At 32.0% G+C, this 27,329-nt stretch overlaps 1 protein-coding gene across 2 annotated transcripts in view; it reads left to right on the top strand.

The window, feature by feature from the left end:
* The window catches only part of Polr2A (RNA polymerase II subunit RpII215), a 43,970-nt gene extending 23,318 nt beyond the window's left edge, over window positions 1-20,652 (top strand). For both annotated transcript variants that reach the window (XM_076480301.1, XM_076480300.1), the window contains exons 12-25: window positions 2,368-2,706; window positions 3,202-3,330; window positions 5,879-6,101; window positions 6,379-6,589; window positions 8,443-8,587; window positions 10,571-10,676; window positions 10,990-11,195; window positions 11,300-11,524; window positions 11,786-12,133; window positions 12,501-12,605; window positions 14,142-14,324; window positions 14,738-14,941; window positions 16,275-16,458; window positions 18,857-20,652. In XM_076480301.1, coding sequence (XP_076336416.1) covers window positions 2,368-2,706; window positions 3,202-3,330; window positions 5,879-6,101; window positions 6,379-6,589; window positions 8,443-8,587; window positions 10,571-10,676; window positions 10,990-11,195; window positions 11,300-11,524; window positions 11,786-12,133; window positions 12,501-12,605; window positions 14,142-14,324; window positions 14,738-14,941; window positions 16,275-16,458; window positions 18,857-20,139 — 3,891 coding nt within the window. In that variant the 3' untranslated portion in view covers window positions 20,140-20,652. The remainder of the gene's footprint in view (window positions 1-2,367; window positions 2,707-3,201; window positions 3,331-5,878; window positions 6,102-6,378; window positions 6,590-8,442; window positions 8,588-10,570; window positions 10,677-10,989; window positions 11,196-11,299; window positions 11,525-11,785; window positions 12,134-12,500; window positions 12,606-14,141; window positions 14,325-14,737; window positions 14,942-16,274; window positions 16,459-18,856) is intronic.
* The last annotated feature ends 6,677 nt before the right edge of the window (window positions 20,653-27,329 follow it).

The following is a 27,329-nucleotide window of genomic DNA, read 5'->3' as shown; positions in this document are numbered from 1 at the left end:
GTGCATGTCCCATGAAATTGTTTTGTTATATTATTATTTATTTAATCTAATCTAACTAATTAATCTGAAGATATTTCTATATTTACATTTAGTTACTTTGATAAAGAATTCACATGAAAAACAACAAATAAAGTACTTACCTGGGTAAGTTTTTTGCTACTAACTGTCAGTGACACTTAACTCTACTTTTTTTTTATATTAATGGTAGTGGTGCACAAAATAATTTTTATTTAATTAAATAATGCAAAAAAAATATAGAATAAAATCATGCAAAAAGTAGACAGTGGTCCATAACCACCACAGTTTTCCTGGCTTCCTAACTGTGCCAAGAGCTATTACAACTGCATCCAAACTAGTTGGTATGTTTCCAGTAGGAACAAAGCTTATACTAAAAGAGAAATTGGTAAGTCTTTATTTAGAAAACAATGTAATATGTTATTTGATACATAAACATTTTGGCTTTCTATTAATTATCAACAGTTTAGAATTAAATGTAAGAGAGAACTAATAACAAATCCTGAAAGAGTGACGTGACAAGAAGGATCTTGTTTTTTTTTTTTATTTGATGACTATGAAACCAATACTGAAAGCCATAAAAATTATGCTTTGACTGAATGATGATAATTTTTTAGTGAATAAGTGATGTTAAATTCCATACCTATTGGATGGGTGGTGAATAAATTACAGAATATGAGATGCCTGGAAAAAATGTCATATTTCTTACACTTGGAGAAATTTAAGATGTTTTAAACTATTACTTTATAGAATTAAGAACTTAAAACATGTATACTATTAAAATATGTATCGTTAGCTCTGAATTTATGCCATAACAACTAGTATAACATAAACAGAATGTAGGTTAATTAAATTTTGAGTGTTACTAAATACTGTGTGAAATGTACAGTAAAGGATGCCCACACGGCCATTGTTAATGTCCAGATGTTTGTCTAAAATGTATATATGTGAACCCTTTCTGTATGGGCATCATTTACTGTGCATGTCATGACATGACTTACATTAAAAATTTAATCAAACCAATTTCTGTTTGTTATACAAATCAATATATCATAAAACTGTAGTGAATAAGCCATAGATTAATGTCTTGGTTTTACAAGAAAAGAAATCCTTAATTCTTTTATTGTGGGAAATATTGTATTTTACCTTCTAGGTATCACTTTTTCAGTAAGTGATTTTTAACATAAATTACTCACTGTCAGCTTCACTTTGCTGAGACTGAAGCTTATTTTTTGTGGCTTTCAATACTGTTTACAGAGTCACCAGATATAAAATCAGACTCTTCTTGTTGTGCTTATTTGTCACCTCCTCTCTCAGGGTTTTGTGATAATTCCCTCGTACACTTAATTCTAAATTATTTATAACCAACAGAAGGTGATTTTCATTTATCAAGTAATGTATTACATTGTTTTTTGAACAGAGAATTGTTAATTTCTCTTCCAACACAATCTTCATTCCTATGGGAAAGATGTTGATTAGCATGAATGAATTTGTCATGGCTCTTGTTGCACAGATAAAAAGCCAGAAAATTTGTTACTGTAATGGGACATTGTATGCTTTTTTTGCATGTTAACACTCCTACGAAAAGACGTTTCTAGTCCTGATTTTTCCAAGCCCGTTCCCCTGGCTGTGGTTTCGCTAGATAGTAGATAAGGACAGTGGGAATCTCGTTAATCCATTCATTAATGGATTTAAATGGCAATTTCATTTAAATACAAAATTATTAGCCTAATATTAATAACCTTTCAAGTTGCTCTGGGGCCTATTAGGCCCCACTTTTCGTAGGAGTGTTAATATTCTGTGTTGTTTGGTGCATTACTTAAGTAGAATATTTAGTTCATTACTACTATTAGTATAAAAAACAAAGTAGGAATAAGTGTCATTGACAGCTAACAGCAAAGAAAATACATGGTATTAATAAACTTTGTTTCTCGTTTTTCGTATATATTCTTTATTGTTATAAAAGTAACTAAAATGTAAAAATAGGGTTCTTTTTATGTTAGTTCGGGTTAGATTAGGTAAAATGAATAATGTAATTTAAAAAATTTCATGAGGCACACGCATGAGATGCTCGAATTAACTTGTGGATAATGTAATTTGTTGGCGTAATGTGAATCTCAATTCACCAAACAGTTTATAATTTCTTATGATATGGTTTGAAGGGCAACCAAACAAGAAAATTTAAGTATAAATAATTGTACAGTGTTATGAGTTTAAAGCTACATAGGATAAATGTAGTTTCATGCTATAATTTGAGGTCATTCTTGAAATAAAAAAAAGGTAATTTTTTTTTTTCAGTGGTGGTTATGAGGTTGGTGAAATTTAATTCTTAAACCTTATATTCTTTTGCAGGTTCTTATTGAGCATGGTGAATTAATCAGTGGTATAGTGTGTAAGAAGACAGTTGGAGCTTCTAGTGGTTCACTGATGCATGTTGTGTTCAATGAACTTGGGCATGAAGTGGCAGGCCAATTCTATGGTCATATTCAGACAGTTGTTAATAACTGGCTACTTCTGGAAGGGCATACAATCGGTATTGGTGACACAATTGCTGATCCCCAAACTTACATAGAAATACAGAATACAATTAAAAAGGCCAAACAGGATGTGATTGAAGTTATAGAAAAAGCTCATAATGATGAGTTGGAACCAACACCTGGTAATACATTGAGACAGACTTTTGAGAACCAGGTAAATGGAGCAGTCATTTACACAATCTCTTTTAATATTTGTTAAGATTATGAGAGAGAAAACCTCATATTTTCAGTAACAATGTGAAATAAATGGATGTTTAATATGTAAAAGAATGTTTTTTATAATAGTTGTAAACATTGTATAGATCTGAAAAAGTTTTTAAGATACTTGGAAAAATGTAAAAGAATTTTTTTTATAATAGTTGTAAACATAGTATAGATCTGAAACAATTTTTAAGATACTTGGAAAAATGTTAATGTGAGTTTCAAAGAATGACCTTTAAGAATCAAAGAAAATTGACTTAAGCTCAGCTGACATTAAACTTAAATTATGGTACATAACTGCATTATAATATCTTAAATCCAACGGTTGCATTACGAAGTTTTTTCTCTTTCTGTGAATATTAAAAATTTATAACTGTTAATTGCACATGTACACAACTGTATATATTAAAGCATTTTAATTTTAATAGAACATTTTCGCTGTTTGCAGGTGAACCGCATTTTAAATGATGCTCGAGACAAGACTGGTGCTAGTGCCCAAAAGTCACTTTCTGAATTTAATAACTTCAAGGCTATGGTAGTGTCTGGTGCCAAAGGATCAAAGATCAACATATCACAGGTATTAAAAGATCTGGAGTGATTAATCCTTTAGCATATGGATGGTGCTTGACCAGTTTGGGTTTGTAAATAAGAAATAACAACTCTTAAACATCACCAGTTTTGAAACATAAGCTATATTTTTGTGGTAAAGTTATGATTCATAACATAATTAAAAACAAAAACAAACATAATGCAGCATAACCATTTATTATGAATATGTTGCTAATCTTACAGTGAACTTTGAGACATGTATGAATAGCAGGTATAGTGATGTTTATACTTTAACTACTTTGAACATATTGTACTTATGTCACACTGATTTACATGTGAAATGATTTATGGCGTGTATATAGTAAGATATTTGACCATTTCTTGAAGAGTCAAAGGCCATTTCATCGAGATTGTTGACTTACATTCAAAATTCTTATTCAAATACTGTTTTATGAATTTATGCCAATAAGTTTGGTATCAAATTGTAAGTCATAATTCAAACTTTATTATTATATGAATTAATTTCTTAATTTAAAAGTAAATATTAAAATAACACATCTAAATATAAATTTTTGTGAGTCACATGGTATGTTGAATGCAGCACTGGTTAAAATTAGATGTTTGTGATGTCAAAATACTAAGTCTGTAGTTTCATATAAATTAGCAACTCAAATCACCAATATTAACAAGCTAGAATATAAAATAAAAACCATGTACCTTTTTTATTTTGTTGAGATACAGCTATTGTACTGAATCAAACAGAGTGGCCCTATTCACCTCTTTCTCCTTTTGTAAACATGGCACCTTATATACATGTAGTTCAATATGTGACATGGGAATAACCAACGAACAGCTTAAAATGACCCCCTAATAGTTTTTTCAGCCATTTTAATTTATTTAAAGGCTTTTACATTTTTTTCAAACCAACATTTCAAGGACATAGATTGTGTCTTTAGTATGCTTGAAGTTTCTTTTTTTTTTTTAGACCTTACAACTGAGTTACTAAGTTTGATAAATTACAGTGGAATTGTGTGGTATCAATATAATAATATACGATTTTTTTTAAGGTTTTATACATACCATTGAATAACAAAAAAAAACTCGTATATTATTATATTGATACCACAGAATTCCACTATAATTTATCAAACTTAGTAACTCAGTTTCACATGTGGAGAATATGAAAGGCTTAGCAGCAACCAAGTTCAAAGGTCATAGTTTGAAGAGATAATTACTTGCTTCTTTATTTATTGTTCTGTATTAAAAAAAAAACTTATTTCAAAATAGTAATTATATAGTGTGTAATAATTGAAATGTGACTACATATTACAAAATACTAGTCTATTAAAATGACCCCAGGACAAGATCACTTTGTAAAGATTAAAGGTCAGTTTTGTATTATTGGATGTTATAACTTGTTCACCTACGCTGCATCAAGGAAAGTTATGTGATGTTAGCCAGGCACCACTGGAAGGTCAATATAAAAAATAATAAACATATATAAACTTGTATAATGTTAAAAGACTTAAACATTTGTGTATTTCTGTGTTATAATTTTTATTCATTCTAGCATGAAAAATGTATAATTTATATTTATTTCTTATTTATTTATGATGTTTCCAAGGTAGGTCATATTGACAGATCCTACATAGTTAAGGTATATAAAATATAAAAGGCTTACTGTAAGCATACGTTTGAAATGTATTTGGGAGATTTGAGAGATTACACAAATATTAGATTTTTATGATGATGAATACATTTTTTAATCACTTCACATTCAGTCTAGTAGTCAAACAGACTCAATATTTTTGCAAAAAATAACTGTAATAATAGTATTTCATTAAAAAAATGTTATCTTTTATAAAAGTCGACCAAGTCGTGTGAAGATAAACATACTGCATCAAAAGTTATAGTTTAAGTATTTATTGTGTATATGAACTTGTGTATATTTTGCCAAGTTTATTGTGAAAGGGTTAGCATGTTCAAAACCTTGTAACAAACTTGTGTTTTGACCAAGTACAGACAAATATCTGTACTTTTTGGCCTAAACTTGGGGCTAATTTACAAAACTAAAGTTACTGTATAGAAAAAAATTACTGTGAAGAAAATTACTTCAGTAAAACAGATAAACATGTATTGAAACATTAATTTATTACCTTCTATGGCTTACAAATAACAGAATACCATATCTAAATGAAATCAAAGTTAAATATAAATGTCATGCTTTGTTTATAATCTTACTTTATGTTAAGTGCAAAGACAGAAACTCCTACAGTAAATAGATTTCAAAAAAGAAGTTAATCCTAGATTTTAGGTAATTATTTATGATTTTAGTGAATTTAGAAATGAGAAAGTTACAACAAACAAACAATTCAGAAAGTTCATTTGTACATTTCTCAACATCACCAACTTCAATAATTCACTCTTCACATTGATTTAACTAAATCACTGTCTAAATACAAATTCTAACAGAAGGCTAAAAATCAACAATTAGGGCTCAAGTTTTGAATTTTTTAAATGATTTATTGCATTATTCTTTAATTACATTTGAATTATAATATTATTTTGTAATTCAGGTTATTGCCTGTGTGGGACAGCAAAATGTAGAAGGTAAACGAATTCCTTTTGGATTCCGAAAGCGAACCCTTCCACACTTCATCAAGGATGATTATGGACCAGAAAGTAGAGGGTTTGTCGAGAACTCTTATCTGGCTGGCCTAACACCTTCAGAGTTTTTCTTCCATGCTATGGGTGGTAGAGAAGGCTTAATTGATACTGCTGTAAAAACAGCAGAAACAGGTAACTTTCAGATAGTCAAATCTTGTGAAATTTTACTTTTGAGTTGTGTCAAACCAACTATATTATAGTATTTCTAAACTGAAAGACTCTGTAATTGTTAAAATCATTTCCATATTTTCATAGCATTACAGTAAAATGTTTTCAAATCTACTCTGAACCATGTTATAACTGTGTAAAAGAAGTTCTATGGTGAGTAAAAATAATGGAAACTAAATATTGAAGCTGTAAAGATGGTTGTCTTTTGGGGTACTTTCTTCATTTTACTTTTGATTTGCAGGGTACATTCAAAGACGTTTAATCAAAGCTATGGAAAGTGTGATGGCTACCTATGATGGAACTGTGAGAAACAGCACTGGACAAGTGATTCAGTTGAAGTATGGAGAAGATGGTTTGGATGGGACAGCTGTGGAATTTCAGTCACTACCAACACTGAAACCTTCAGATAAAGCATTCGAGAAGAAGTTTAGGTTTAATGTATCCAATGAAAGGTATCCAGTAAACTGGGAAAGTTTGGCAAGGAGTTAAATACACTCTTTCATTTCACTGTGTAACAAAATGTTTACTTTTTATTGTTACTGGGCAGAAAGTCTTATTTCCCAATTGTATATGCCTAAAGTAAATGGAAAAGACCTATTTTTCTCTTAAAACTTTGCTTTTGGGACCTGGGAGCATATAACAAAAACATGATGGGAGACTATATTTGGGGGTTGATACATGGAAGTGATTTACATTACAGTTGCAAATCTCAAAAAACTACTCACTTCTAAACATTTTTGTATAACTTTAGTATAAATACATGTAAATCTTGATTCATTTGTTGTTTTATTCAGACTTCATGTAAATGAAAATGTTCAAATTTGCCCATTTTTACATATAAAATAGGTTAATTTTTATTATTCATTATCCAGGTCATAAAAGCAAAGTTTGAAGGGAATAATGGTCATTTTTTGTACTTTTACAACATAAGCAATTAAGAAATAACCCACACTACCCAGGAACAAAATTTATGTTACGTAGTGTTATTTATACATTGGATTGTAAAATTGTATTTTGATTGTCCTGTGATTCCAATAACTGAAAAAAAGTGTGGGGGAAGACTTCTAAAGGATGATATTAAGTGTTTAAATAACCAAGTGACTAGAATTGGTATGAAAGTGGTGTTTGCTTTTAACTTCAAGAAGTGTTGGGGTATTACCAGAGGTTTTTTGATAACATTATATTTTGTACTAATTTGAATGTCTATATATAAAATCTCTGAAAATAAAGGGTTTATCAGTGAGTAGAAATTCAATAAGAAAAGATGAAAAACTGTTTTAGCTCTGGCAAAAACTGAAAAAAAATTTTGGTTATTCCCAGAAAGTAAAATATTAGTGGGGTGGTGGAACAGTTTTAGCTTTCAAGAAAATTCAGTCTCTTTCCCATCTTGCTAAAGAGATAAATTTAAAATTGATTACTCCCTTCAACCTTGTTTGTTTTTTCTATTTATTTTTTATTAGTATTTCTAATATTGAATTTGTTACTTAAACAGGCCAAAGTACCAAACATTTGGTGATCAGTTGTCTTGGATTTTAACTGTAGCATTGTTAAGACTGTTCTCAGTAAACAACCTTAAACACACAAAAAAATTCACCAGTGGCACAGCAGTAGAAACAGTTTTGATACCTGTGGTTGGCAGAGCACAGATATTCCCTTTGTGTTGTATTCTGCTTAACTTCAGATAAACAAACAAGTACAAAAGCACAAGTTAATGTTGGTATAATATATAAATCATTTTTCGACATAGACAAAAATTAAGTAAGGAACAGAAGTATCTGAGTAAGAGAAATAACAGACAAAGAACACTAAATATCTTTCTAAGATATTTGAATAATATTAGGTATGTTTCAAAACCATCTTCAAGAACCAAGGCAACAGTAGCTGTTGCTTTTAAAGTAGAATGTTTTGATTTTACATGTAGTTTTCCTGTTATTCTTTTTGGAGATTCTTTGCCCTCTCCTTTCGTTTTCCTCATGTTAATTTTATTTCGGTGATTTTTCTGCTGTGGTCGTTTTCTTACTGACTGTATTTATTGCAGTCAAACCAACTTTATGCTTTACAGTTGCAAGTAAAAGTAAACATAGAATAATTATCTGATACTTCCATGACGTTCTAAATAATAATTATTGTTTAATCTTCAAACTGAGAAATAAGTACAGCAAATAAATAATCTGTTTTAGGTCAGAAATGGAAAATATTGTATGGAAAGGGCAAAGAATCATGAATAACTTCTAGTTGAGAAAAGTTTTTGTTTCCATGGGAGGAAAAGCTTAATCTGTGGCTATTATGCCTTAATTTTTTTAAGGTATTTACGACGTATCTTTACCGAGGATGTAGTGAGAGACTTGATGGGCAGTGCCACTGCACTGAGTGAGCTAGAGAAAGAATGGGAAAAACTGAAACATGACAGGGAATTATTGAGAGCCATTTTCCCCACAGGTGATAGTAAGGTAAATACATTTCATTCAGTACAGGTTTAACATTTGTACTTATGACACAACTTGCATGGTTAATAACACAAATGGTTTATTATAGTTGTCACTAATTTTAGTTATGTATTTGTACATACAACTTTTTTGACATAATGTTAAATTGATCTGAAAGTGGTATATATATTTTCCTTCTATAAATGTTCAAATTATGATTTTATCATGTAAAATAAACTTTAATAACGAAAGTAAATTTAAAGTGCACTTTTCTAAGAGAACCTGACATGTTTCTTTGATATCAAGACTTTTTTTAAGTCCAGTTTGACTAGTGAGCATTTTTCAGGTTTGAAGTGAAATGCACACCTGAATATCAAATTTGAAAATTTAAGAGAATAAAATGTTAACTTTCATTAATATTTTGTCATCTGTATGATTATTTAGTGTAATTTACAAAGTAAAATAATGTTACAACTTTCATGTCTGTATTTATAAATTTTGTTTTTTATGATATTTCTGTCTTGTCTAAAGTATAGATTCATATTTTATTGGAATCCATCACCCCTTTAGAGCAGGGTTTCCCAGACCTTTCTGAGTTGTTAACTCTTAGAATAGAAATGAAAGTTCATTGTTAAAAACATCAATATATAATCAACTTGTATTCATCAGAATACAATCATTAGAAAACATAAAATTAGGAAAGAAATAGACTTTTATTTTATCTAATGAGATAGATGGGAATATTAAGCTGTAGGTTTTTGAGTTTTAAGTCTCTGCATTCTTCAACATTGAGCTTGTTTATTTTTTGCTCAGAAGACTATTCATATGGCTAAGTTCTGCTTAGCAGATAACACAAAATTGGAAAGGTGTGGGGTGGTTGATTGCTTAAGTCAGCCTTACCTTAGGGACCATTTTCAATCCCTTCCTCAATCGACCCCTTCAAGCACCTTGGGGAAACCCAGCTTTAGAGTATAATTATCCATGGTGTATGTGGGTTTCCCTTCTGTGTTTGTGATTTCATAGCTATAGCCCACTGTTACTACTCCGATGAGGACAGAATAATTACTAATAAACTTTCTTATAATTTAAAATAACTACAGGCAATATTTAAGTATTATTGGATAGTGTATTCTGAATTGTTACATTAGTGTAAATGAAGTGATCTGAGCAGTAAATTCAAGAAAGTAAACAGGAATTAATAGGAAATTTAGAAGTCTTGAGAATGAGTCATGGATCTGGGATTATTTTTTTAATTTCTAAGAATATTTATTTGTTAAATTATACCTGACAGCTACAGAAATTTGTTTCTATAACTCTATGTATTGTAAGCTTAGGTTCACAAGTCTTATATGGACCAGAAATATATTACCATGAAGCTAATCCTTATTTATTGAATATTGTTATTTATGTTTATCTTATTTAAACAACTGTTTATGAAAAATAAATTATTTAGCAATTGATCTTGATTAAAAAAAAATTAGTTTAAAAATCACAGTCCTCAGTCTGACAAAGATATGGTGAAGCTATTTTAATCAGAGAGTTCCTTGGTTACTAAATATGTCTTTATTAGTCTTTGCTGTGTTGTTATAGTTTATAATCATAAATTGTGAATACTGCAGTTGGCAAAAGGTCAAAATAAATGTTAATAAATGTCAAACTGAAACTCACTGGATACACAAAGTTGAACTTTTTTATGATCAAGAAAAATTGTAAGAAAATTTGAAGTATTTTAAATGTTTTTCATCAAAGTGGTGTTTTACAACTAAATTTTAGTACTAAATTAAACTATAAGAATTACCTAAAGCTGACACTAGATACTATCTTGTAAACTTATATGAAGGGTTTTGCAATTTGGTTAAGGATTTCCACTTTTGAGAATGGAAACTTGAGGGATATCATTGACATCTTTCTTGTCTGGAAATACTTGTTTTTATAGTGTTTGAAGTTAAATACTGCAATACCTATATATTGGTGATAAACGTCTCAATATCACATTTACTGCAACAGGTAGTTCTACCTTGTAATCTTCAGAGAATGATCTGGAGTGCACAGAAGATTTTCCATGTGAATCAGAGAGCCCCTACAGATTTAAGTCCGTTGAAAGTGATTACAGGTAGGTTTGTGAAATGATAACTGGTATTTTGATGTAGAACTAGCTATGAGGTTCTTGCATTTTCAACATCATAATAATCTCTAAATATAATATTTTTGTGTAACATCGAATATTTCTGTGACATCTATCAACTCAGTTGTGGAAGTAAGAAACATTTTTGAATAACAATTTTTTTTATTCTGGGAGCACTATTGAATAAATTTGGAAATTAAAATAAATTTATGCTTCAATAACATTGTACACTAATGAATTGTATTCAGTAGGTTAATAGTAATTGTAAGATAAAGTAAATTTTTAATATTTGTGTTATAAGGTGTTGAAGAGCTGGTGAAGAAACTAGTGGTGGTGCCTGGGGAAGACAGACTGAGTATTCAAGCTAATGATAATGCGACAATACTTTTCCGTGCTTTGCTGAGATCGACCCTTTGTGCTAAGCGTGTTGCAGAAGAGTTCAGACTTTCTAGTGAATCATTCCAATGGTTATTAGGGGAAATTGAAACAAGATTTCAGCAAGCCCAGGTAATGGCCATTGTTCTTAGTTTCATCATTTGGTTGATTTCTGCAGGTTCAAATGGCTCTTGTTTTATTTCTAAAACTTGGCTTGTTGAAATGTTTATTTTTAGGTTCAGCCTGGAGAGATGGTGGGGCCTTTGGCTGCACAATCTCTGGGAGAACCAGCCACACAGATGACACTGAACACTTTTCACTATGCTGGAGTTTCTGCCAAGAATGTAACTCTTGGTGTACCTCGACTGAAAGAAATTATCAACATCTCCAAAAAGCCTAAAACTCCTTCTTTGACAGTGTTTTTAACTGGCAGTGCTGCTCGGGATGCTGAGAAAGCAAAGGTAAGATACTTTTATCATGTTAAAAGTGTAAAAACTAAACATCATTGAATAAGTATCCTGTATTTTTAGTATTGCAGTTCTTAGGTGTGTTACAAAAACAGTTTATAACTGGAAATGATTTTATATAAACTAAGGGATACCAATAAGGGAAGATTAAAACCTGTTTTTTAAAGGTTTAGTTGTTTTGTGGTACAATTATTTTTTTTAGAAGTTTTATGCAAAATAACTACACTTTTAATGTAGTAATTTCTGGTTTTTCAGGATGTTTTATGTCGTTTGGAACACACAACTTTGAGAAAAGTCACTGCTAACACTGCCATTTACTATGATCCTGACCCACAAAATACTGTCATAGCTGAAGACCAAGAATTTGTAAATGTTTATTATGAGATGCCTGATTTTGATCCCACAAGGATCTCTCCATGGCTCTTGCGCATAGAACTGGATCGTAAGCGCATGACAGACAAAAAACTGACCATGGAGCAAATTGCAGAAAAAATAAATGCAGGGTTTGGAGATGACTTGAATTGTATTTTCAATGATGACAATGCTGAGAAGCTAGTTCTTCGAATTAGGATCATGAACAATGATGAAAGCAAATTCCAGGATGTGAGTTTTAACTACCTTTTTATTTTTTTGTATGATAAAAGATAAAAATACTCGAATTATGGTTGAAATGACAGTTTGTCATATGTGAGAGAGTAAATGTGCAATCATAGTTTGAGTACACTTCCAGTACCTTGAAAAATTGGGCTTTCTTTTCAGTTATACAGAAATTATGTCTCTCTGTGTACATAATTTTAAAAACAAATATTAACAAATTATAGCTTGTATTTCTGAAGGAAATCATATGGTTAATTTGAAATGTTTAAGTGAAACATGTTACAGTATGCTTCAGTTTGTAATTCCATTTACAGTTTATAATTGTAGAAATTTTGTTAACTATTATTCTGATTCTGATGAGTATTGTTGATAGGAAGAACAGCAAGTGGACAAGATGGAAGATGATGTGTTTCTTCGATGTATAGAAGCAAATATGTTGAGTGATATGACACTGCAAGGCATAGAATCTATCACTAAGGTTAGATGAAACTATAAATGTCATAATATCTTTGGACACTTTTTAATGAATATTGATGACATAATTTTAAACATTTCTTTCTGTTGATTAGTGATGCACATGATATATTTCCTACATACTATGTATTTAAATTCTTCTAAAAAGTTCTTGACACTAAGATATATAGTTTGATTTTAAGATTCTGACATTAGGCATGTTTCAATTTCATTAAAAAAAATACCAATTTTTCACTTTTCCATATAACACTTTGCTGCTCCAACCTGTACATTTTGGATTTTATACCTATAAAATGTTTTGAGTTTAACACAAATTACACACTTATACTTTAGATATTATTAAACTTATAATCTCAAATCTTCAAATCAGTTCTATTGATCATGTTTATCACCAATTGAAAGAGCAAATTGTACACTACAGTAAGAATGTGATCATTAATTTTGTTTGTGCCATTCTATAATTTTCCATTGGAGCTCAATGAATTTGAACTGAAGATGTTACTCCAGGAAGTAATGAAAATTTATAAACCTTTTTATAGGTTAGTTAGAAAGCCAAGTAAATTACAATAATTTTATTCAATTTAATTTAGTGAGTGATATGTTTGTAGTTTTATAAAATTCATATTTGAAAGTTACATGAATTATTTGTTTGGACAACAAGTATTGTAGGAAAAGAACAGAATTAAACAAGCAGATACTTGACTTCATTCTAACTTAAAGCTAAAATAAGTTTTGCATTTCTTGTTTTTGTATATGTTATTATTTATTTAATCAAAGTTATGTTGGATAGCAAAACTTAAATTTTAACTTTCACTTCAAGTACTGTCCATACATAATGATCTGTGATGTAACCAGAAACTGTATTTACTTTGAACTCAACACTTTCTGCTGAATGAGTTATTACTTGTCATGATATAGTTATGTGGTTTAAAGAGCAATAAAATGAAAGCATATCTGGGAAGATGTGGTTTAAATCATTTAAGATAATTAACTGTAATTTTCTATTACATTCTGCAGACATCCTTAAAAATATTTTTAATTATAAAGTTTTATGAAAACAAATTGTGATACTCATTTTGTAGGTTTTAGAATTTATGGAAATGAAATATAGAAATATAAACTGAGAAGTATTTTTATTCTTAACATGAAAATACTTTGAACTTACACTAGTTAGTGTCCATGCCAGATTGACTCAGTAAATGCACAGACAAATCTTTTGTAGAAACACTTTATTTTAAGTTCATTTCTTTGTGTTTTTTTGTATATACAACATTCTTATAATATTCATTAAAAGCTTACCAGATTTTATGAAGATACACTAAGTACGTTTGAAATTTCAATAAGCATTTGCTATAAATAGCTTCAAAGAAATAAGGGTAGTGCAATGCATCAAACCTGTTCACGTAGTAGTAACACCATTTATTTGTTAAAAAATGAACTATCACCCTGTGGATTTGTTAAAAGTGATTTATGTTGGACTATACTAGATATATTGTATGAAATGATCAACAGCAAACCTCACTGCATTTTTGTGTTGCAGGTGTATATGCACCTTCCTACCACTGACAGCAAGAAGAGAATTGTCATCACAGACACTGGAGAATTTAAGGCTATAGCTGAGTGGCTTCTTGAAACTGATGGTACCAGTCTCATGAGGGTTCTTAGCGAACGGGATGTAGATCCTGTTCGTACGGTGTCTAATGACATTTGTGAGATATTTTCGGTAATTTCATTCTTTAGTTTTTCAATTTTTGTTTTGCATTAGTTTTTTTAAAGAAAATAAAACAACTCTTAAAAAAGTAGAGAGTTAAAACACTACAAAGAGAACTTGGTAAATATTAAATTAGTTAGGATCATACTTTTGATGTATTATTTGGTTTCCTTAACACTACATTCTACTTTCTGTTTATTTAATTTACTCAGTTTTTAAAGTAATATCTTATAAAGAATGTTTTCTTTATATAAAATATTCTGTTACATAATAGGGAAAGTCATTTAGACACATGTATGGATAGATATTTGTGGTGATAAAGAACTTTAACTTGAAATAGATTTTGTTTACTTTGTTATTATTAAGATTTATAATGTAAGTTTTTACAAAATGTTTGACAAATGTTTCATTTTTTTTTTCACTAGGTTCTTGGGATTGAGGCTGTCCGTAAGGCTGTAGAGAAAGAAATGAATCATGTAATATCATTTGATGGTTCCTATGTGAATTATCGTCACTTGGCCTTATTGTGTGATGTCATGACTGCAAAGGGTCATCTTATGGCTATTACTCGTCATGGAATTAATAGACAAGATACTGGTGCTCTAATGCGTTGCTCCTTTGAAGAAACAGTAATTTCATCTTAAATTGTTTGTTATGAGCCACTTAAAAAGAGATAATTTTAGTTTTGGTTCAGTTTTATTTCATTGCTAGCTGGTGCACTCATTTAGTGCACAGGAAAAACAGGGGAGTGTCTTTCTGCCCTCAAAAGTGTGTGTGTTTGTGTGATTGACCAATATTCTAGCTATACAGACACACACACTTTTGTCAAATAGTGGCTCAGGTGGAAAAGGTTCAACTAATGTTATGTAATTAAATAAAATTGTAATTTTATACCATTAGTTATTCAGAATTTAAGTCAGATACTTGATTTCTTCTTTTCTACTTAGCACTGAATTAGCAGTATAATTCAGATCAGCAGCAGAAGTATTGGGAAAGAATTTTCTAAGCTAGAATGTATAGGAAAGAGACTAATCTCTAACCTTGAAGAAAAAGATCATAGAATTATTTGTTCAGACAAAGAAATGTGGTACTGTATTTTACTTTTCCCAATATAAGTTAATTGGCCTGATAGGCATTTATATATTGAAATGTGTCTCATTTAAACTTTCTCAACTTAAATAGAAGGTTTTATTTTTCATAACTTTGTTCAGATTATAATTTGGCCCTAATTATCTCATGCCTACTAGTGAATGAATGAAACATTTTAAAATTTAAGTTTTCTTTGTAATAGTATGTAAACAAAAGCCTGATAAATTAGGATAAATTATTCATTGGAAATATATAACAAACCTATTTCAACCTTAATAATCTTGTGATTTTTAGGTGGTTTAGGACTGAGAATGTGTTGTTTACCAAAATTATGTAAAATTGCTATGTAAAAATAAGTAAATAAAGCAAAAGGGAATCCCCAATATCTTCTGCCCTTGAAATTCTTTTAGGCAGGATTAGAGTAAATGAATCTGTGGGATGGTTTTTATCCTTTTTATTAGCTATATTTTTTGTGCACCATCAATACAAAGTGTGGGTTGTGTGTAGTATACACAATTCAATTTTATTATTCATCAGGATGGATCTCTGCCAGTCTATCCTTAAGTTGAAGTTTTGGCTGGACTAGATAGAGTAAACTAAACTGAGCCCTTGGGCATAGTCAAATACAGCAGTCAGAAGGGATTTGATCTCTCAACTCAAATTGTAAATAGACCTCAAATTGGTCAAGAGCTATGAGCTAAAAGTCTGCTTGAAAAGAAATTTAGAGCCATTCTATGAGTTGATGAAAAATCTTTGTGTTACAGCCTATTTTATTTATATTTGAATGCCATTGAGTTGTTTTTTCTTGGTTAATAATTTTCTTCCTACTAGCATAAACTTGGTAGATGGTTGTTAAACAGCTCCATTTAACAGGTGGATATTCTGCTGGATGCGGCTTCTCATTCAGAAGTGGACACATTAAAAGGAGTATCGGAGAATATTATGCTTGGACAACTAGCAAGAATGGGTACTGGTTGCTTTGACCTCATGCTGGATGCTGAGAAATGCAAATATGGTATTGAGATCCCTATGAATTTGCCTGGAATGGGACCAGTTGGTAAGTCATAGCCAAAAATAATTTTTCTGTCATTTATGTGACTACCTTAACTTAGGATAAATAAGAAAGTTAGTAACAGCTAATATGTAGCTAGTGGATAATCATGTGAAACAAATATCTGTAAACATACATACTAATGGCAAAGAATCTAATTTTCTTACTACTTTTTAGAATTGTAATACTGTGTATAAAAGTTTCAGTATTTGTGTGAGACTGTCTGAAAAGTACTTGTAAAAGTTTGTATTTTTGAATGTTATAAGCTGGTTTGTGAGTTATAGTTGATTATATTACATTTATTTATCAATGTTTGTTATAAATTAGTATAGTTAGAATTTGTAAATCATTAATTCTAGTAGTGGCCAACCTTTTAGTTGCCATGTTTAAGGAAGTAGTATTTCCTGTTATTGGTAATGTATAGCACATGTTTACAAGGAACAGTGTTTGTGTCATACGTTTACATGTAAACGTTTGAACATCTACACTTTATTTTCCTTTGGCAGGATTTGATACTAATATTAATGAATTATAAAAAATAAATAACAATATTAATTATTTAAAAATAATGGAATCAGTGCGAAGAATTAGAAAAACAAACTAAAACGAAACAGTATTCCAAAATTACCTTTTTATATTAATAACATGACTGAATCACAGACAGAAATAATTCACTACTTCGTGACTCAGTTTATGTAGCTTATGAGAGGTATTTATTTACTGTTTAGGCTATGAGTTCATCTTATATGATCATAAATTCACATAATCTTTTCCCATATTAATAATATCTAGGTAACTGTTAGGGAAGCTTGTGTCAGCATCACAATACATAGTTAATTGGGCATGATCAGCTAACTAAATAATATAGGGAATAATAAATGAACAATGAAAATAAAATCAGCTTACTGTCTCACAGTGTAACATTACAAACAAATATATACATACAAAGAAATTAATACTACAAGACACAAGTTTCATATTTAGTAGATGGTGAAACTCTGATGGAATCTTTGGGGTCTTTAAATTATTACTGGCGTAATAATGTACAAATGAAAATAGTCTATGCACTATTTTCACATTTTTACATCACTTTAAGAGTGTTCAAATAAAGATACAAAGTTATTCTTGTTGTTGAAAGTTATTTCTAGATAATAATCACAATGAATATTGTACTTAGGTGTCTCTGCTAAACTTTGAAGTTATGTTTAAAGTTTTGGATTCACTGAAATGTTAAATTTCGTTTTTTAAAATCATGTGAAATGTGAAAATACATACAGTAGATAAATTCTATTTGTTTCATTCATTCATTTAAAAAAAACTCAATGTATAAATTACTGGAAAATTAAATCAGTCTGCCCTCACTCTGTTGCTTTCCATTTTTACTCTTTATTACCTTTGGATGGGTACTTTCCCCTATGAGGGTAAAATTACACCATTTAATTAAAAATAATTACTTTTGTAGTCCTCCCATACATTTAATGCCTGACTGTTAACTTGCAGTATAGACGTACAGTCCATTTCAATCTGTTTTATGTGAGTGTACTGGTCACAAAAATTCTATGTGCCCTTAAATATAGTAACAGTTAAAGGGTTAAAAACATAAAACTTCAAAAGAACTGGAATTTCAACCATGTATTTTTTCAGCTTCCTGCAAATAAAATCATTAGTGTATATTAGTAAAATATGTACAAAATAATACTAATATGGTGGAAAATTACGTGTCAACAACTTCTGCTACACTTATACATTTCTTAAAGATTTTGTATTATTATATACTTTATTTCAAGTATTATTATGCATATAGTTAAATTCAAAGTATTTTAAAACTTGTATGTATATCAAACAGAATCTTGAGATTGACAGTACCACAAGAAAACAAAAGCTGGTTTGCTTATAATTTTGTTAGAGAAAATGTTATTTTATTTACCAGTGATTGTGTATTTGTATATAGTGTTTTTCAGATTAAATTTCTTGGTATTTTTATGCCACAAATATTATGGGATCACAGTACAAAGTACACAATAAAATAGTTAACATGTATTGAAGTAGCAGCATTACTGTATTTATTCTTACTATATTTAATTTTCAGTATTAATGTATTTAAAAGTTCATGATGTAATTTTTGTTGCCGTGTTATTCAGCAGTGATAAACTTCTGTTTTTATTTAACATTTTTATAAAGTAGTTAACCATTATAAATGTGTACTAGTAGTTTTGTGTAAAATATGAATAAGTTGTAGTTTTAATCTAACAGATTTTATCTTAGTTGTTATTGATAACTTTCACCATTAAGTTGTGTACATTTACTTGGCAGGTTTAACATTGTGTATGGATTATGTGGTAAGAAACAATATTATCATCACCCTAATTGTATTAAGAATTTAAAAGTATCGCTATGTTTCCAGGTGGTCCAGGTGTATTTTTTGGAACTGTAGCAAGCCCCACTTCAGCCATGTCACCCCAGATGACTCCATGGAATCAGGGTTCGACTCCAGCCTATGCCAGTGCTTGGTCCCCAGGTTTAGGTAGTGGAATGACTCCAGGAGCTGCTGGTTTCTCCCCCTCAGCAGCAAGTGATGCCAGTGGCTACAGTCCAAGATACAGTCCAGCATGGTCTCCACAACCTGGATCACCTGCTTCTCCAGCTTCTCCGTATATACCCAGTCCAGCTGGTGCACTGTCACCAAGTTATTCTCCTTCATCACCTGCTTATGCTCCGACGTCTCCATCAATCACTCCACAGAGCCCAAGCTATTCACCAACATCACCTTCTTACTCTCCTACTAGCCCAAGCTACTCACCAACATCTCCAAATTACAGCCCAACCAGTCCAAGTTACTCCCCTACCAGTCCCAGCTACTCTCCTACCAGTCCAAGTTACTCCCCTACCAGTCCTAGCTACTCTCCAACCAGCCCAAGTTATAGCCCCACCAGCCCAAGTTATTCTCCAACTAGTCCCAGTTACTCTCCAACAAGTCCAAGTTATTCACCAACAAGCCCTAGTTACAGCCCCACAAGCCCAAGCTATAGTCCCACTAGCCCTAGCTATTCCCCAACAAGTCCAAGCTACTCTCCCAGTTCCCCTAATTACACTCCAGCATCACCATCATATTCCCCTACTAGCCCAAGCTATTCCCCTACAAGCCCAGGATATTCTCCCACTTCACCTTCCTATAGTCCCACTAGCCCCAGTTATTCACCCAGCTCACCAAACTACTCACCCCAGAGCCCAAGCTACAGCCCTGGATCTCCAAGCTATTCTCCAAGTAGCCCCAAGTATTCTCCGACCTCCCCATCATACAGTCCCACCAGTCCAAGTTATTCTCCAGGGTCTCCACAGTACACACCTACTTCTCCTAAATACAGCCCTGGCTCTCCAACTTATTCTCCAACATCTCCATCCTATTCTCCCTCAAGTCCTAAGTATTCACCTACCAGCCCTACATACACCCCAACATCTCCAAAGTATAGTCCCACTTCCCCTCAGTACAGTCCCACGTCTCCAAAGTACTCCCCTACATCTCCCACCTATTCTCCTAGTTCTCCTAATTATAGCCCCACAAGTCCCACATATTCACCATCCAGTCCTAAAGGATCAAATTACTCTCCTGCAAGTCCAGGGTACTCTCCTTCCTCACCAACAAGAAGTCCTACTAGCCCCACGATGGATTATGACGATGACCACTGATCACGAAACGTGTCTGGAATTTGTTCATAACGTCTTTTGGAAAATGCTTAACGATTGTACACATTTTTGTTCACATAAATATTGTGAAACTTTGAAGGTTATTACGTTGTATATTTGAAATATTTGCAGTGGTTTAATACAAAAAAATTAATTGTTTGGGAGCATTTTGTGTTCTTTTAAAGGATAGTGTTGGTAGATTAAAATAGCCTATTAAAAAATGTGGCTAACATGAGCGAAATATTTATACAAAAACTTTAAACTAGTTTTGATTATTTTAAGTTACTGATTGTTGAATATGAAAATGTTTTATACTTGTGTGTCCATGAAATGACAATATATTCAACATATTTTACTGTTAGCTAAATGTAAGAACCATATCTTAATGAAACATTGTGGCAATCGGTTAATATTTCAGGTGGTGTCTTAAATATGTTCATATATTCGAGTGTACGTTTATGTGATGTAGAAGTCGATTTTCCAGATGGTTTAATAAAGCACTAATTTATATATATACACATGTCCGTGCGTGTGAAATGCTGTTTCAGGACTTCCTTTCTCGAATATGCAATGCATCTTGACACGTTGGTAGGTAATGTATTATGGCTGTGTCATTCAGCTATATCACGTCATTGAATATGTCCTCTTGGACCCAACTTATTCAAGTACGTGACAATAAACATTCTCTTCGTGTGTAATAGCAAGTAATGTTTTATATGTTCTAGTAGAAGGTTCAAAGTTTTTTTTCCACAGGGTAATTTAATCATACAAAATACTAAATCTAAAGTCAGGAATATTGCAATAACAAATGCACGTTTTTGTGTATATATACACATACCCGAACTATTATTAATTTAGCGGGAGTTTTTTTGTTTTTTTACATACTAACGTACCGTGAAAATACCTGTTGACAAACACGTGATTTACGAGTCAAAACAAAACTATGAAGTACATTTTTGGGTAATTAAAAAAATCTGGTAAAACGACTATAGGGAATACTCTAGACACTGGGGGTTTCCTTGTTCTGTTTGATAGTTTGCTGTGTTAGCCAGTCGTTTTCGTTTAAAAACCAACAAATAAAAATATGTACATGTATGTTACACGAATACGATTTTACTGATTTAAAATGGAAATTACTTGTACTTCCAACAACGTACATACAAATTAATTTAATATGAGTTGTGTTTTCAACAAGACAATTACTTGGCCAGTTTCAAGTAACAGCCCCTTTAATATGTTATTATTTCAGTCACCAATACGAATATTTCTTGCTATTGTAATTCACAGGTAATTGTTTTTATTTTACACAGTGTAATGTGCAAGTTTTTCTGTGCATATGTATTGAGTATGCAGCAATCGATAAAATTACGGTCAACTACCTGTGATACGTCTCATTTCTGGATGATAACTGTAATGCCTAGGATCAGATTGATATATAACATTTAAACAAAGTTCGACTTCTAATTCGTGGTAATACTCATATTTACTACTTGTAACAGATGCTTCTTCATAAAGACTATTCTACCATCATAGATGTAGCGCGTAATGTCTAATTTACCTAAAGGTTATGTACCTACTTGTTTTTCATAATGAAATTTAATACATTTTAGTCCTTAAAACTGGAACCAGATATGAAATGCCATTTATGAAGAATTATCTTGAACTGCCAAGAATAAAAATATTACTGTCAGTTCTGATGAATGTTTTTGTTACGTGAAGGTGTCCAAATTCTAAACTAATTATTTACTGTGAATGAAAAAAAGATCTCTTAAAACATTTCAAAAACTGTAATAAGATAGCCAACTTTAAAATTGATAACACTTTATACCTAAGAGATGATGTGAACAAGGTGTTACACAGAGACAGTACAACGATGTAAGGGTGTAAGTGACATGTTTAAGAAAAAAAATATTTCGAAAATTACTTTATAATTAACGATGGAAAACATTGTACTTTCTGCCTGAACTTGAAACATTTGCCATCATCGATCGAAACATGTACAAACTGTCGGAATAAAACTAACGGATCGAAACACGGTCATACTGACGGAAAATCTCTTAACACTAGTTTGTTCAAGTGTTCCTTATACAATGGTTGAAGTAGCTGTTAAAGGACCCGTAGTAATAAATTAAAACATCTGGTTACGTTACTACATCGGTGTCTGAACACTGTTGAACTTTTAGTAGTGCGTAAGAAAATAGTGAACAATTGGCTTTTAATAACATAGCCTAACAATATTCAATTTTGTATAAGCTGTGATTGAAGCTTGAAGAAGACATTTTGTAAATTCTTAACCAAATTCAAGTTGTTAGAAGCTATATGTAGGAATTCTAGTTCTGTTGGTGATGTATAGGTTTCATTTATCGATCGGTTTGGGAGGTAATTTATCTAAATCTTATGAATAATAATAAGACTTCGTAAGTCGTTTTGTTGATAATTAGCTACACAATATTCAAACTAACTATGCTATTGGTAAATGTAGAAGAGTTGAAAGACCGGATTCATTTTTAGAGTCGTCAAAGGTTGATATTTGATTTTAGAATGGCAATAATAACACCGGTTAGTGACAGTGATAATATTATTCATAATCATAACAAGAAGAAGTTGGTTACCAGTGTCAGATATAAGACGCTTAGTTACGCTATGTTTTCAGCCGCGGCATAACGGCCCATGGAATGAATGGCTCTGAGATTTTTATTGTTTTTTTCCAAGTTCGAACTTTTAACTCAAAGCTTCATCTCTTGAACCTTTTGAGATCAAATTGCAGTCGCGGCTATTCGGGGCTCTTTCTTATAAACTTTAACATTACAAAAGATAATTATACCACTATAAACACCAAACAACAACATAGGTTATAGACAAGAGAAGTTATCTAGTAATTGCCAAACACTGTTTCCTGTGGAAGATTTGATTAAGAATTATTAAGGATACTTCTGCGGAATATCAGACAAGAGGTCATCAGTTCTTGTTTCTCAACTTTTCGTGTCATTTTTGTGCAGTTTCTTGCTCGAAAACAGCCCTACTGATAATTTGTCATTTTGTAATCTTTCACTTAGTAGTTTTCATTCATCCTTGGTGTGTGACTACTTGTTGCCACCTACTTGGACCTAATCTCGAAATCCTCTGCAAGCTTGTTCGCTTTAAAAATTAAGTACAACTTTTATCACTGTAGTCTTCCGGGTATTGCTGATTCACCACAACACTACCTTGAACTACTTAAAACACTATAGGCTGTAGGAAGTTTTGTCCCTAAACTCATAGTACCAGCTTTATACTGAGAAATTCGGATTTTTGTATTTGGTCTTCGTTCTGACTTCGGTTCACTATTTAGACAGACGTGAGAAATTATTCTGTTCTTTTGTTCATTCTTCATTTGCCGGAGATTTTTTTCGCATCTTTTTTTAATCACTATTTGGTATTCATTATGCAGAAGATTCAATACAGTCGTGTTTTTCTCATTCCTGTTCACTATCCCTTGACAGTCACTATTAATCTCCAATATACTATTCTTGCACAAATAACATTTAGTAGCACTGCGCAAATTAGAAACTCTTATATTATTTTTCTTGCCCCATCATAGCCAAGTGTGTTAAGGCGTTCGACTCGTAATCCGAGGGTTGCGGGTTCGAATTCCGGTCGCACTAAACATGCTCGCCCTTTCAGCCGTGGGGGCGTTATTCGTTGGTAAAAGAGTTGGCGCTGGGTGGTGATAACTAGCTGCCTTCCCTCTAGTCTTACACTGCTAAATTATGGACGGCTAGCGCAAATGCCCTTGAGTAGCTTTGCGCAAAATTCAAAACAAACATTATTTTTCTTATCTTTTTTTTTTTTTTTTTTGCTCTAGGTATTTTTATCCCTAGAAGTAGAAATAATTGATGTTTTTTTACTCTTTAACCTTTACTGGTTCTTCCTTTTCGATTCCAGAATAGCTAGAGGCAAATTACAAAAACAAAGAACACTCCATCTTCATGTCACGTGTGGGCCTGGCATGGCCGAGCGCGTTAAGGCGTGCGCTTCGTAATCTGAGGATCGCGGGTTCGCGCCCGAGTCGCATCAAACATGCTCGCCCTCCCAGCCGTGGGGGCGTTATAATGTGACAGTCAATCCCACTTTTCGTTGGTAAAAGAGTAGCCCAAGAGTTGGCGGTGGGTGGTGATGACTAACTGCCTTCCCTCTAGTCTTACACTATTAAATTAGGGACGGCTAGCACAGATAGCCCTCGAGTAGTTTTGTGCAAAATTACAAAACAAACAAACACAATCATGTCACGTGTACATGAAGGCACATTACAAAGACTAAAAAGGACTTTGTCTTTAGGCCTCGTGTACATGAAATTTACTCATAATTTCATCGACCGAGCCTTCCTCTAGTACAGCGGTAAGTCTACGGATTTACAAGTTAAAATCAGGGGTTTGATTCCCCTCGGTGGGCTCAAGCAGATAGTCCGATGTGGCTTTGCTAAAACGAAAAAAAAAATACACACAAAAAACAACAACAACATTGAACGTGGCTGAGTCCTGCTCTCATAATAACGCCCCCTCCCACAATTTGCGGTCGTAGGCGCGTTATCAAAATGACCAGGTTACCTTCTACGTCTGAGCGAAATTCTAAAAATTAAAGAAATAAACAACGTTTCCAACTTCATCATCAGTTTTACTTTCCGGGTTATTTTATACTAGTTACGAGATACTCAGAGCTCGTTCACCTTGTCATATTTGAGTTCCAAACTGAATAAATTATGCATTGGTTGTAAAAGTTAAAAAAAAGAAAAAGGAATAACAAAGTAAGAGGATAAGATTGAGCAAAACTTTATCTGTAATTAATCGGCTCTAAAAATAAATTATGCTTGGATGTAAAAACTATTAAACAAACAACAGTAACAATGTAAGCAGGTAACACCAAGCAAAACTTTATCTGTAATAAATTATACTTAGATCTAGCTGTAGATCTCTGCTGACATAATTTTCTGGCCCAGGGTACACTTAACGAACATACCTTGACATAGCCTTAATACTTTTCTATCCCACTATGTGTGACATTCAGTGAGAACATTTTGAAACTTTTGTCAAACTGTTGATGGATGTTTTTGCTGCAAGGCTGTTCAACAACAACAACAAAGAAACAGATTTTCTGTTTACGTACTTTAGATATGAATTTACAAAGAAACAGTGTAATCTAATTGCACCAGGAAATATCTATTATGTATCCCATCAGATTAGTTTCTTATGAAACTCATGGATAAACTGTAGTTAGCAAAAATTGAGTTAAATATTCTATAACACATCCACACATTCTAAAGATCCACTTAGAAGATTCTCTCTTCTTTAGGGCCCAGCATGGCCAGGTGAATAAAGCACTCGACTCGTAATATGAAGGTCGCGGGTTCGAATCCCCATCACACCAAACATACTCACCCTTTATAATGTGACGGTCAGTCCTATTGTTCATTGGTAAAAGTGTAGCCCAAGAGTTGGCGGTCGGTGGTGATGACTATCTGCCTTCCCTCTGGTATTACACTGCTAAATTAGGGACGGTTAGCGCAGATAGCCCTCGTGTAACTTTGCGCGAAGTTCAAACCAAAATTATCATTTACTAATCCTATTTCACAGGTTAGTTTTTAAGGGTAAAAAATTAAACGGGCTTCGTCTTTTCTGATAACAACTTGAAATGTTGTTTTCAGTATATTTAAGTTTTGGATGAGATTTAATTAATCAAGGGTGTCACGTGATATGGTAGTCAAATGACTTAAGACGCATAATAAACCATTAATATAATTGATTTAGAACGTTTTTGCTTGTTTTTTTCAATTCGTGTTAAGGTTTAAATTTATATAATTAGTTAAACCATTTTCACCTTTGAATAAGCTAAAGAATTGATTCTACTTTCTATGTTTTCAACCATTAACTTGTAATGACTAAGTGGAACACATTACTTTTTCAAAGTATATAAATCATTATGTTATGTGCATAGTTATGCCCCCGTGTCTCATTGGTGTCTCAGTGGTAAATGTAAGTGTTCATAACACTAAATATCGGTTTTCGATACCTGTAGTGGGCAACGCATAGACAGCCATTTTGAGCTAAAACAAGTATGCGAATTATATATGTAATATATAATATATGTACACTATTTAATTTATCAGTTGTTTATTTCTTATATTTGTTTTGTTTTGTTTGTTTTTGAATTTCGCACAAAGCTGCTCGAGAGCTATCTGTGCTAGCCGTCCCTAATTTAGCAGTGTAAGACTAGAGGGAAGGCAGCCAGTCATTACCACCCACCGCCAACTCTTGGGCTACACTTTTACCAATAAACAATAGGATTGACCGTCACATTATAATGCTTCACGGCTGAAAGGGCGAGCATGTTTGGTGTGACGGGAATTCGAACTCGCGACCCTCATATTACGAGTCGAACGCCTTAACCAACCTGGCTATGCCGGGCCTTCTTATATTTATTATATAGTTCTCTATTTCATGAAGCATCCTCAAGGTATTTTTTGTTATTAGTGTTATTTGCGCAAAGACAATATCAACAGCTATAAACAGAAACAAACAAACCATAGGTTTAAAAATAGTCTTCAATATTACATTGTTTCACTAGTTGTATTTCTTAACAACGTTTTACAATGCGTTGTTTGACCTGTCGAAACATCAGTTAGATTCCTAACTCGATTCTTAATATTGAACCATTTCCTTTGTAAGTAGGATCAGTTTGTACTTGACAATAAAATAGTTTAAAATTTAAACAGTGAGACAAATAACGACATTTAGAAAATTATGTGAAAGTCAGATTAACGATAAACGATTATTCACTGAATTAGATGTTTTGTGACATCTAAGCGATTGCCCACTGCAGGAAATGTTTTCGATTGTCATTCAAATGTTTTAAACGTTTATCTATTTCATAGCAAAGCCCATTAGGTTACATGTGGTGTCCACTACAGGGAAGAGTTTCAAATGACAACCCATGAATTTAATAGGCTTTTCTATTTTTACTAGAACATTTTAAGGGATCACACTTCAAATTAGATGTTTTACTGCCTTCTTGAAAATATACTAAGATAGTTTATTAACATCAAAAACATTTTAGGTTATCATTCACTGAACAAAATGTTTAACTAACATCATAAGTACATAGAAACGTCTGTGCTGTCCTCTTAGAGTGCACTATCAAAAACCTGTGTTTAGTGACGA

Source organism: Tachypleus tridentatus, chromosome 13, assembly GCF_004210375.1.
Source record: "Tachypleus tridentatus isolate NWPU-2018 chromosome 13, ASM421037v1, whole genome shotgun sequence".
NCBI classification, from domain to species: Eukaryota; Metazoa; Arthropoda; class Merostomata; order Xiphosura; family Limulidae; genus Tachypleus; species Tachypleus tridentatus.
Note: the sequence above shows the minus strand (reverse complement) of the source record. Positions and strands in the feature narration are given on the sequence as shown.